This window comes from Podarcis vaucheri, assembly GCF_965113315.1.
Source record: "Podarcis vaucheri genome assembly, chromosome: 17".
Classification (NCBI taxonomy): domain Eukaryota; kingdom Metazoa; phylum Chordata; class Lepidosauria; order Squamata; family Lacertidae; genus Podarcis; species Podarcis vaucheri.
Genome location: NC_138755.1, coordinates 12,991,032 through 13,004,156, shown reverse-complemented (window position 1 = coordinate 13,004,156; position 13,125 = coordinate 12,991,032). Strand labels below are relative to the sequence as shown.

Genomic DNA, 13,125 nt, shown 5'->3' with positions numbered 1-13,125 from the left:
TTTTGGTCAAAAGGGACCAGACAAAGTCTGAATTGCGATTATGTTTAGAACCACTAGCTATCGCTGTCAGCAGTAAAACTCACTTTAAAGGAAGAGACGTGAAAAAGGAAGAGTTTAAAGTAAGTCTTTATGGTATTAACACTGAATTGTGTGGTTCCTTAAATGATAGTATGTGTGGTGTTGCTGTGATTGAAATTTGTATACCACCCTATACCTGCAGGTCTCTGGGCGGTTCACAGGGTAAAATCGCAATATAAAAACAAAATGTATAATAAAAATAAAAGCAAGAATGACCCAATAACCCCGCTGCCCACGAAAGAGAAAATAGAAGGTATTGGAATTTGAGGAGACTGCCTTTTACCATTTGCATGGTCTCTGCCCAGTGCACCCACTGCTGAGGTCTCGGTGGCTCTGTGAGGCTAGGCCAGGGGTTTCCAACATTTTTGGCCATGCCCTACTGTAATGGTTGGGAGTTACTCGTGCATAAACCTTCCCGTTTGGAAGCTTGGTTGCATAGTTTAAACCGTCTTGACTGCACAGCCCATCTCCGCGTGGCTGTCTCAGTCGCTAGCAGAATCTGTCTGTGGGCGTTTCTTAAACCTTTTCCAGCATAAAAGCTGTCTGACACCCAATCGTCTCCGCCTCTCATTGCGCGGAAGTCTCCTGCGCAGGGAGGGCGTGGGTAGAGGAGGACCAGTGCTCTCCTCACTGACTTCCAAGGAAGAATCCCGGAGCCCTTCCACCTCTTCTGCCATTTGCTCTCCTGGATCCTTGGTGTTACGCTGATATCCTTCCCCCTCTATCAAGCTACGTCTCCCCCTTGTGCTGGTACCTTCCCCTGCAGAATCGGAGAGCCTCTCCTTCTCCTGTTGCTCTGATGTCAGTTCCCTGACACCTACCTATGCAGGCTGTGCAGCTTTCGCTGAAGCTAGGAGAGCAAGAGGGATTGGTGCACACCGATCCCTCTTGCTCTCCTGGCTTCAGGGATAGCCTCCCGAAGCCTCCTGAGCAGAGCGGGAGTGCTCTGTTTCTCCTCCCGTTTCGCTGAAGGGGCGCTGAGCAGAGAGGGAGAGAACATTTTTTTTCTTGTTCTCCTCCTCTAAAACTAGGTGCGTCTTATGGTCGGGTGCGTCTTATAGAGCGAAAAATACTTATTACAGTGGTACCTCAGGTTAAGTACTTAATTCGTTCCAGAGGTCCGTACTTAACCTGAAACTGTTCTTAACCTGAAGCAGCACTTTAGCTAATGGGGCCTCCTGCTGCCGCCGCGCCTCCGGAGCCCGATTTCTGTTCTTATCCTGAAGCAAAGTTCTTAACCTGAAGCACTATTTCTGGGTTAGCGGAGTGTGTAACCTGAAGCGTATGCAATCTGAAGCGTATGTAACCTGAGGTACCACTGTACTCAAAAAATGAACTCCTATTCACGTGGAAGAAACCTAAAAGCCCATTAACTTGGTCTAACTCATTCTCGAATTGCCCCCTTTGAAAATCAAATTGCCCCGCTGTGGGGCGTGTGCCCCACATTGGGAACCACGGGGCTAGGTAGAGCATGGAGACTGGGTGCCATACCTCGTGGCCTCTGCCTTGAACCTCACCTGTGTGTCAGGATGTTGAGATCCTTCTCTTCCTCCAACGGTCTTGGCGGCACTGCCTTCAGAATCTTTCTCTGTCTCCCTCCAGATACCACGGTACGGCGAGGAACCCCTACAACCCCCAGCACTTCACTGGGGGCAGCTCTAGTGGGTCAGCAGCAGCCGTGGCTTCAGGTGAGGTTGTCCAATGAGTTGGGGAGGCGGGAAGAAGGAGAGCGGCAGTTCAACAGAGGCATCGATCGGTTCCCTTGTGCCCTTGCCAAGGAAATCTATCCCCTGTACACAGAGGCGTAGGAAGGTCAGGTGGTACCTGGTGTGGAAAATTTCTTGTCATCCCCCCCCCCACATTGATTTTTGTTTGCCTGCAAAAATGGTTTTACGTTACAGTGGTACCTCGCAAGACGAAAAACGCGCAAGACGAAAGAGTTTTCCAGTTTTTGAGTCGTTCCGCAAGACGAATTTCCCTATGGGCTTGCTTCGCAAGACGAAACGCCTTGCGAGTTCTTGCGAGTTTGTTTCCATTTTCTTAAAGCCGCTAAGCCGTTAATAGCCGCTAAGCCGTTAATAGCCGCTAAGCCGCTAATAGCCGCTAAACCGCTAATAGCCGTGCTTCGCAAGACGAAAAAACCGCAAGACGAAGAGACTCGCGGAACAGATTAATTTCGTCTTGCGAGGCACCACTGTATTTCATATTTTCTTACAAAGGAATGTGGATTCTGGGCGACTGTGGACAGATACTTAAATCTACAGGATGGGTTGTGTTTTGGCTCCACTGAATTGAAATTTTAGCCTTCACGACATATAAAAATGGCCAAGTAAACAATTATTTTTGTGGAGGCGGGTCAAGATATTAACTGATATGCATGAAATTTCAAATATGGCTGTATAATCCCTAGTGTAGTAAGATGAGACCTTTGGAGCAGGCGTTTTTTAAAAAAAGGTTTTTTATAATTATAATTATTTTTTATTTCCAAAACCGAAAAAAGAAAAATTACAAACATCAAATTCAACATCCATATTCATTTTCTAACATAAACCTATTATATAATTAACCAAATTAAAATATACCTAATTACTATAAACTTCTTTGCTGTATACAAATACAACACAGTTAGAAATTTTATATTAAAGCTTTTATATTATAAATAATATTTCAAATTCCCCTATACCCCCCCATTCCTTCACCCATGTGTAATCTCATTTTTATTTTTGTTTACTTCTTCCGTCTTGTTGTGTTGTTATAATTTAATCATTGCGCAGCTGATTTTTTTATTGTTTGCTTGCTTACCCCTCATGTTTTACACTTTATCTATTAATATTCCAGTTCCGGAACCATATTTTTTCATATATTCCTTCACTCCCTCCCACTCTTTAATTATTCTCTGATTTGAATGGCCTCTAATAGTTGCCGTCAATTTTGCCATTTCCATAAACTCACAGAGTTTACTTTGCCTTTCTAATAACGATGGTATTTTATGAACTACCCTAGTAGGGCAGTAATCATTCCTTGATAATTTGTCACCCCCTCCATGATGGAACCCGGGGCAGAACGCCCCCCCCTTCCTACACCCCTGCCCATATACATACCACCACAATGGACCAGAAACTCAACAAGTTTGCTTTTCATAACCTTTTGCACTCTATCAGTGATAGAGCTGGGCGATAGCTGGTTATTGCCAGCTAAATATCACGATATCTCAATATATCATGATATATATCGGCGGCAGCGGAGGGCATTGCTGGGCCTCCCCGCGGCGGCAGAGGGTCCTACCATACCTCCCTGCAGTGGCAGGTGTGCCACGCTTCCCTGCAGCAGCAGGGGCCTTCTCATGGAGGCAGAGGGTCCCGCCGTACCTCTCTGCAGCGGCGGGGTCCCTTCCAACTCTACAGTTCTGTGATTCTGAGGAGATTGTGTGGGGGAATGTAGAACTAGATGGTTTGCCTGAACGGAAGGCTTGTAATTCTGCTTCTTTTTGTAGGCCTTTGCCCGTTGGCTCTTGGTACAGATGGGGGCGGCTCGGTGAGGATCCCTGCGTCTTTCTGTGGCATTGTGGGACTCAAAGGTAATCTTCTTCTTCTTTGGCGATCACTCGTAGCCGAGTAAGATTGCCTTCCATAAACACGGTTTTAACAGCGAGTCCGTAAGTGACTGTGGAGACCAATTATGGATCCACACGTCCTTCCACAGTGGGGACATAGGTTTCTGGGTGGGAGTTGATCACAGTGAGGGTTTGCCAAGCATGCCTTCCTCTTAGCACGTTTCTCCCTTTCATCCTGAGTTTGAGCGTCTTCCAAGCCCATGACACCTTTGGTAAAGGCTGTTCTCCAACTGGAGGCCAGTGTTTCCCAGTTGTTGGTGTTTATACTACATTTTTAAAGATTTGCCCTGAGAGAGTCTTTAAACTTCTTTTGTTGACCACCAGCGTTACGCTTTCCATTTTTAAGTTCAGAATAGAGTAGTTGCTTTGGAAGACGATAATTGGGCATCTGCACAACATGGCCAGTCCAGAGGTACCAACGCGCCGTTAACCAATTAACTGTAGCGAGAGGTCTAACTAGAGATGGATAATTCTCTGTTTATCATGAGAGCCAGCCATGGCACCACAGCCACCGCGGGAGCTTCATGGCTGAGCAGGGATCAAATCCAGCACTCCATCCTGGGTACTAAGACCCTTGATTGGTTTGGCTCTTGAAGCAGGGGAAGGAGAATATGAAGCCCTTCCATATTTCCCCTTCTGTAGGCTGCTGCTTGGAGCCTGGCATGATCCATCGCTCAGGCCAGACTAGCCTCTGGCCTCTCCTTTTGGCCACCTGCTACTTCATCATGCCTCTAATCCACTTGCTTTGTGTCATCTGAAGGTACCTTTGGACGCACCAGTGAATTTGGCTGTCACCCTCTCTCATATTCTACCGTAAGCCTTGGTAAGAAGGAGGATTTTGGAGTTGTCTGTCTAGCTGAAGAAAGTGTGTGTGCACCTGCTGAAAACTTGTTCCGTCATGCCTTTGCAGGCAGTTAAGAAAATAATAATAATAATAATAATAATAATAATAATAATAATTTATTATTTGCACCTCGCCCATCTGTCTGGGTTTTCCCAGCCACTATGGGTGGCTTCTAACAAAGATTAAAAATACATTAAAATGTCACACATTAAAAACTTCCCTAAACAGAGCTGCCTTCAGATGTCTTCTAAATGTCAGGTAGTTGTTTTCCTCTTGGACATTTGACGGGAGGGCATTCCACAGGGCGGGCACCACTACCGAGAAGGCCCTCTGCCTGGTTCCCTGTAACTTTGCTTCTTGCAGTGAGGGAACTGCCAGAAGGCCCTCGGAGCTGGACCTCAGTGTCCAGGCAGAATGATGGAGGTGGAGACGCTCCTTCAGGTATACTGGGCCAAGGGCGCTTAGTGCTTTAAAGGTCAGCACCAACACTTTGAATTGTGCTCGGAAACGTACTGGGAGCCAATGTAGGTCTTTCAAGACCGGTGTTATGTGGTTTCGGCCGCCGCCCCCAGTCACCAGTCTAGCTGCCACATTCTGGATTAGTTGTAGTTTCCGGGCCACCTTCAAAGGTAGCCCCAAGTAGAGCGCATTGCAGTAGTCCAAGCGGGAGATAACAGAGCATGCACCACTCTGGCAAGACAGTCTGCGGGCAGGTAGGGTAGTTGGCTGGTTTCCGATTTTAATTTTGTATATCATTTTTTTAAAATTATATGACTTCCTGGTTTTTTTTAATGAATAGTGGCATGTTTATATATAGATTAAAGCTTGAAATAGATTAAAGTGAACAAGCTGTCTTCCAAAGAGGAGCTCATGCCTGGCCTTTTTAGGTCAGAGTGAGCTGGCAGCTAAATCAAGGTTTGGTTTAGCATGTTGCAACCAGGACCTGTTGCAAAAGTGGCTTCAGTATACCTGAAGGAGCATCTCCACGCCCATCATTCTGCCCGGACACTGAGGTCCAGCGCTGAGGGCCTTCTGGCAGTTCCCTCCCTGCGAGAAGCGAGGTTACAGGGAACCAGGCAGAGGGCCTTCTCGGTAGTGGCACCTGCCCTGTGGAACGCCCTCCTATCAGATGTCAAGGAAATAAACAACTATTTGACTTTTAGAAGACATCTGAAGGCAACCCTGTTTAGGGAAGTTTTTAATGTTTAATGTTTTATTCTGTTTTTAGTGTTCTGTTGGGAGCTGCCCAGAGTGACTGGGGAAACCCAGCCAGATGGGCGGGGTATAAATAATAACATAATGATGATGATAATGATGATTATGGAGAGCTTAACCACAATCCTGGATTTGGATGACATGCTAAACCAGACTTTTGGCTCAGCTGCTGTGGTGCACTGATCTGAAAAGCAAAATAGCTTCAGTCTCCGAAGCCGTGGTTTGGCTTAGTGTGATGTGTGAATTTGGTGTGTGTGTGTGTGTGTGTGTGTGTGTGTGTGTGAGAGAGAGAGAGAGAGAGAGAGAGAGAGAGAGAGAGAGAGAATCTGTGTCTACCATATTCCTGAGAACACAGGCAGCTTTCTATATGAACTGGAAACTTGCTTGTTGTTAATGTACTTTCTTATTTCACTGTATAATATAAAACAGAGAGAACAATTATAGCACAAGATGAAAATGAAGCTCCCACGTTGCCTGCCACGTCAAACCCTCACACATTCTTCCGTCCACCTGAAAGGGGTTGGGATAAGGTGGTGGAACAGACTGCGCCACATCAGATTATATACGTGCAGTCAATTGATTCCGATGCTCCACACGTATAACTCCCTGCAGATAAAATATAAAAATAAAAAATAAAAAAAATTCCTTCCAGTAGCACCTTAGAGACCAACTAAGTTTGTTATTGGTATGAGCTTTTGTGTGCATGCACACTTCTTCAGATACACTGAACCAGAAGTCACCAGACCCTTATATATGCATACAAAAGCTCATACCAATAACAAACTTGGTGTCTAAGGTGCTATTGGAAGGAATTTTTTTATTTTGTTTTGACTACAGCAGACCAACATGGCTACCTACCTGTCCCTGTAGATAGAAAGCTAGCACATGGGGCGGGGGAGAGTTCCAGCTAGAACCTTGGCCTGCTGTGATTTTTTTCTACTTGTAAGGTCTTTCTTTTATTTTATAAGGATCCAGAATGCAAGTTCTCCCCCCCCCTTTTTTTTTGGCTAGGCCCCTTGTCTACATCAGTGGCAGACGCGGCTGTTGCTTATGCGATCTTGGCTGGTCCTGACCCCCGCTATCCATATGGTGAGTCTTAACTGCCCATTCGTTCCCATCTGAGTAGCATGACATATCTTTTTTCCACTGCGTGCCTGTTGACGGTTCCTTTTTCACCTGTTTCAGGATTAGGCCAGCCCAAACCATCCCTCTCTGGAGTCCTCACACCTGATCTGAAGGACTTGAAGTTGGGGGTTGACTGGACTTTCTTTAAGGTGCCTGTTTACCTCTTCGTTTCTCTTGCATCCTTCATCTACATGCAGCTGCTAGGAGAGATCATCAGAGGGTTTGGGCTGGGTGTCCATCAATATGTGGATGATACCCAGCTCTACTTCTCTTTTAAATCAGAACCAGTGAAGGCTGTGAAGGTCCTGTGTGAGTGTCTGGAGGCGGTTGGAGGATGGATGGCAGCTAACAGATTGAGGTTGAATCCTGACAAGACAGAAGTACTGTTTTTGGGGGACAGGGGGCAGACGGGTGTGGGGGATTCCCTGGTCCTGAATGGGGTAACTGTGCCTCTGAAGGATCAGGTGCGCAGCCTGGGAGTCATTCTGGACTCACAGGTGTCCATGGAGGCGCAGGTTAATTCTGTGTCCAGGGCGGCTGTCTACCAGCTCCATCTGGTACACAGGCTGAGACCCTACCTGCCCGCGGACTGTCTCGCCAGAGTGGTGCATGCTCTTGTTATCTCCCGCTTGGACTACTGCAATGCGCTCTACGTGGGGCTACCTTTGAAGACGACCCGGAAACTACAACTGATCTAGAATGCGGCAGCTAGACAGGTGACTGGGAGTGGCCGCCGAGACCACATTGAAAGACCTACATTGGCTCCCAGTACGTTTCTGAGCACAATTCAAAGTGTTGGTGCTGACTTTTAAAGCCCTAAACGGCCTTGGTCCAGTATACCTGAAGGAGCGTCTCCACCCCCATCGTTCTGCCTGGACACTGAGGTCCAGCACCGAGGGCCTTCTGGCGGTTCCCTCACTGCGAGAAGCCAAGTTACAGGGAACCAGGCAGAGGGCCTTCTCGGTAGTGGCACCCGCCCCATGGAACGCCCTCCAACCAGATGTCAAAGAGAACAACAACTACCAGACTTTTAGAAGACATCTGAAGGCAGCCCTGTTTAGGGAAGCTTTTAATGTTTGATTACTGTATTTTAATATTTTGCTGGAAGCCACTCAGACCGGCTGGGGAAACCCAATCAGATGGGCGGGGTATAAATAATAAATTATTATTATATTGAGACGCGGCCACTTCATCTTCAGAATGTTGCTTCCTGGGTGTTACATGAGGGATTCCGGGTACTTCATGCAGCTCTTAATCTCAGGATCATGAGTCTGAGTGCCACTTGTTGGGCAAAAGATTCCAGCATTGCAGGGGGCTGAATCAGGTGACCCCGGGGTCCCCTTTCAGCTGTATAATTCCATGTCCCCTAAGGAGATGTAAGGCCACCCTATGACTCTGTCACATGACTGGGAACGTGGTGGGTGCCATAGACAAGAGGAGGAGAAAAGTTCTTTAATTGTGGTTCCGCAAAGGTAGATCCTTGGGAATAACTTTTTTTTTACTTGTCTGCCAGGCATGTGATGCTGAAATCCTAGCCACCTGCCAGAAAGGTAAATCATTCATAATGAACTGAAAAAAAAAATGTTTAAAAGTACTTCCCCCAAAAAACAAACAAACCCAGAGTCCTTTTTGTTGGGAAGAACTCAGAAGGAAATTCCCAGACGTCAGAAAATGTTATTTATGTATGGCACCACCGCGGTTTGTGTTTTGTTAGCCCCAAAGTGGAAAATGAGCGAAGTCCCAACCGGAGAAGATAGGCAACTTAAATGGATGGAATACGTGCAGTTTGCGGACCTAACATATAGAATAAGAGAACAAGATGAACATATGTTTAAAGAAGATTGGAAAATGTTTATTGAATATATGGAGGAAAATTGTGTTTTATTTGAAAACGTGGGCAGCATTAAGATAAATTCAACCGTGTAAATAAGTTTTGACAGATGTAACAATGGAATACTGAATGGTTTAGTTTATATAAAATATGCTGGGATTCATGCTGTGCAAAATGAATCATGGAAAGAGAGGAAGGAAAGTCATTGATATTTTAAGTGAATATTCTAAAATGTAAAACAGAAATTTAATTTTAAAAAAAACCTCAAGCAAGGCAAACCACATCCCAGATTTGCTGAAACAAATGGGGACACTTGTTAGGCTATTAAGTCTCGCTTATTTCCCTCCCCCACCCCCTGGCGGCGGCTGCCACTGATGATCAGCTGTGAAGTTCCTAGAAGGTTTAGGTGCCTCCGTGGTTGATGTGTCCCTGCCAGAACTGGAGGAGATCCGAGTGGCTCATGTGATCTGCATCCTTAGTGAGATGAGAGATTTCCTGCAGCCTGACTTCAACAATTCCTTTGACCAAATGGTAAGTGGAGGGCTGACTCGGAACTGTAATCCCAAAACAGCCGGAGACTCAAGTTTGGGAAACCCTGGGATAGATTGTGAAGCCGCATCTTCCTCGCCAGGGCCACCAATTAACCACAGTTTCTCCAAACACAGAAATGGTGCTTCCCCCCCCCCCCCCGCTTACCGCACTGAGTGGCACGTGAACTGGCCTAGCAGTTCCCATATTCCTTTCCGTTTTTGGCCCTGCGGAGATTGCGACACACCTTGCTCGACGAGGAGGAGGAAAACACATCTGCAGATGGCTCAACTCTGCCTTTTTGTCTCTGTTCACTGGTGGAAGGTTGTGTGTGTAGAGGGGTCTTAACTTCAGCATAGCTCTGTGCCATTACAATACCTACATGTCTGTTCTAGGTGGGCAGGTTGCCCATGACTATTTAGGATTAGGGTTTACCCCCATGTTTCTTCCTTTTCCAGAATCTGGAGACTCGTCTTAATCTTGCAATCGCTTCTAAGTTCACAGCTCTGGATTATATTAAGGTAAAAGGCAATTAATTGCAAGATTGCACCATTATTATTTGCTGTATTACAGTAGGGTATGCTTTCCTGTCTTCCCCACAGACTCAATTCCCACTTGTGTTTGCAGGCAAATCGGCAGCGGAGCCGCACCATGGCCCTTCTACGACAGATGTTTGCGAATGTGAACTGTCTTATTACCCCAGGTATCTGATGCCAGCTGAATTTAACACTATTTATATCAATTTGTAGGGGCTTTATTGGCCTGATTTGCTTCCCGTCCTGCATGTGCTCTGGTCTAAATTAAAATGTTTTCATACTGAGTGTTGTAGCGCCTGGCCAAATGACGTTGGGTGTTTTAAATGCAGCAGGGCATGAGGTCATCATGAGGTTCCTAGAGAGAGGTGGTGTATGTTTTGTGACTGGTTGGTATGACCTCTGTCTGGGTATGTTAAAAAAAGGAGGTTATATGTGTTGGCACCTACCATGTGTTGAATCTCTAAAATGGGCACGTTTCGTAAGCCATCTTCTACATGTGTAATGCCCTCGCCCTATAAGGCATATCAAGGGAGATTTGAACTGTAATTTGTGGCTTGGCTCACTTTCTTGGTGTTTTTACTCCCCTGGGCACCTTTGGGAGGAAGCAGGGGATATAAATTAAATAAGTAAAGAAAAATATGGATTTATGTCATAAAACGTATATACTAAAAAAACAACTGGCCTAATGAAGCCAGAAATATGCTAAATATTTTTTGCTGAACTAGGTGAATTAAAACGGTACTTAGATGGCAGAACATGCACTTTGGATGTGTATCATTTCAGATTCAATCCATAGCGCCTGTTTAAAGGATTTGTGTTTCGCAGGCAGATTTAATCTGCATAAAAAAGTTTTTTTTTGCTTTTGACCTCACATCCCTTTTTCATTATCTGTTTTTTTTTAATTGAAAGTTTTCAACATACAGTGCAATAAAAGTTGAACTAATCTAAATAGAGAAGAAAAGAAAAAAGCAAAAGAAGAGAGAAAGATAAAACAAAGAGAGAAAATAGGAAGGAAAAGAGAGGAAAAAATATAAAAACACAGAACCCTCTGTCAGGGTAGATTTTAACCCTTATCTCACACCAAAGGGGGAGGGCCCTCCCTGCTTTCACTTGGGAGCTTCCATTTCTTCTCCCAGTCTCCCATCCCGGGAGTTCTTCCCTTCCCTGCCTCTCACGCAGGGTCCTTCATCAGCCATCCATTACCTTCCTGTGAGTAAATTGCAGTTTTCAGTAAATTTTGGCTTTCAGAACCAGCTCAGCTAAGTCTTATGTGTGGCGTAAAGGTAAAAGGACCCCTGACCATTAGATCCAGTCGTGGCCGACTCTGGGGTTGCGGCGCTCATCTCGCTTTTCTGGCCGAGGGAGCCGGTGTACAGCTTCCGGGTCATGTGGCCAGCAGGACTAAGCTGCTTCTGGCAAACCAGAGCAGCGCACGGAAATGCCGTTTACCTTCACACTGGAGCAGTACCTATTTAACTACTTGCACTTCATGCTTTCAAACTGCTAGGTTGGCAGGAGCAGGGACTGAGCAACGGGAGCTCACCCCGTTGCGGGGATTCGAACCACCAACCTTCTGGTCCTTTTTTACTGGGAAACAATTATGGGGGTTGACTGGAAACATTCACAGTGAGGGATAAGAGGGACTGTTAAGAGCCTATATAACTCAGGATAAAAGCAAGCAACTTAAAAAAAACCCAAACCACACACACATTTTTCTCTTGTGCAAGGTACTGCATGCTGTGCCCCAAGAATGCAGGACTCTGATCTTCTGACTGGGTGTAGCGATGTTAGGACAACTCTCCGCACCATGAGGTAAAGACATGTGTTTTTCAAAGCAAAACTGTGGCAGTGAGGAAGGAGGGCAGGATTCTAGGGGGACCTGGCTCCCTCCAAAGTGAAACTGGCCGTTGGATACATGGAAACTGAGACTTGCTTTGGTTTGGTCTTTGCCATCTTAAAGAAGAAATAATGCTCTTGGGATTTTTAACACTCCATGTTGACTGGGTTTCAGTTGATAGAAACACCCCCGTTGGCTAGACTTCTTTGATGGAAGAGAAAGGGGTTCTATATGTGCAGCCCAAGTCGTTTTCCAGGTTGACCTTCATTGCTCAGCAAGTATATATCTGCTATAGCAGGGCTGGGAGCTGCAGGCCAATGGAGGATGGGGCCAAAGGGAGAAGTGGGCATGGATGTGACCTTTGGCCAGTAGGCTGCATTCAAGGCGTGCAGATGTTGGAGGGTTCTACAAGCACATCTTTCCATCCAGGCAAGAAAGTAGTGGAAGAACGTTGCCTTAGGAGCGTGAGGGAAATTCTCAGGGATGATTCACACCCTGGCTGGCACTTTCTTGATCTCCTGCCCTCAGGCAGAAGATATAGAAGCATGATTAGTCGCACCAGCAGGGTAAAGAACAGCTTCTATCCGTGGGCTGCTAGGCTGCTGAATGAAAAGATAACAATAACTGACTTTTGGGTTTGGTGGGTGTGCGTCAGTAAACGAGGGGAATTAAGACTAACAGAGCTGAGTGGGGGATACTCATGTAATCTCACTATACAGTGGTGCCTCGCAAGATGAAAAGAATCCGTTCTGTGATTCTCTTCGTCTAGCGGTTTTTTTCGTCTTGCAAAGCAAGCCCATTGAAGGATTAGCGCTATTAGCGGCTTTTAGCGGCTTATCTGCTGATCGGATCAGCTGATAAGCGGCTTAGCGGCTTAAAAAAAGGGGGGAAAGGAAGAAAAAAACCCAGCAGGAACTCGCAAGACGTTGTCATCTTGCGAAGCAAGCTCATAGGAGATTCGTTTTGCGAAGCACCTCCAAAACGGAAAACTCTTTCGTCTAGAGAGTTTTCCGTCTTGCGAGGCATTCGTCTTGCGGGGCACCACTGTTTACAAGTTATACAAGTGACAATAAAGTACCGTATTTTTCACTCCATAGGGCGCACCGGATCATAGGGCGCACCTAGTTTTTAGGGGGGGAAATAAAGAAAAAAAGATTTATTCCCCCCCCCCCAGCCCCAAAGAGTAAAGAAGCCAAGACTGCCAGCGGGATCCATCCCAACTCCAGCCCCCAGAACAGGTCCGGGAGCGGAGGCAAGGTTATGCAGCCTTGCCGCCACTCCCGGAGCTTGCGGGCTGGGGGAGCGCTCCGAAGGATAGCTGCCCGAAGCCCAGGGTGCACAGTGCTGCACTCCCTGGGCTCCGGGCTGCAGGCAGCTATCCACAAGCCTTCGGAGCCCGGCGGAAGTTCCCACCATGCTCCGAAGGCTTGCGGATAGCTTCCTGAAGCCTGGAGAGCGAGAGGGGTCGGTGCGCACCGACCCCTCTCACTCTCCAGCTTTCAGCGAAAGCCTGCATTC

The 13,125-nt window shown here is 46.5% G+C and overlaps 1 protein-coding gene across 1 annotated transcript in view; it reads left to right on the top strand.

Moving 5' to 3' along the window:
- Positions 1-13,125, top strand: part of LOC309522097 (uncharacterized protein) — a 35,903-nt gene that overhangs the window by 19,149 nt on the left and 3,629 nt on the right. Inside the window, exons 9-18 of the mRNA XM_082205316.1 lie at positions 1,681-1,766; positions 3,572-3,655; positions 4,452-4,514; positions 6,762-6,839; positions 6,936-7,024; positions 8,389-8,425; positions 9,089-9,237; positions 9,693-9,755; positions 9,862-9,937; positions 11,498-11,582. Of these exons, the coding sequence (XP_082061442.1) occupies positions 1,681-1,766; positions 3,572-3,655; positions 4,452-4,514; positions 6,762-6,839; positions 6,936-7,024; positions 8,389-8,425; positions 9,089-9,237; positions 9,693-9,755; positions 9,862-9,937; positions 11,498-11,582 (810 nt within the window). The remainder of the gene's footprint in view (positions 1-1,680; positions 1,767-3,571; positions 3,656-4,451; positions 4,515-6,761; positions 6,840-6,935; positions 7,025-8,388; positions 8,426-9,088; positions 9,238-9,692; positions 9,756-9,861; positions 9,938-11,497; positions 11,583-13,125) is intronic.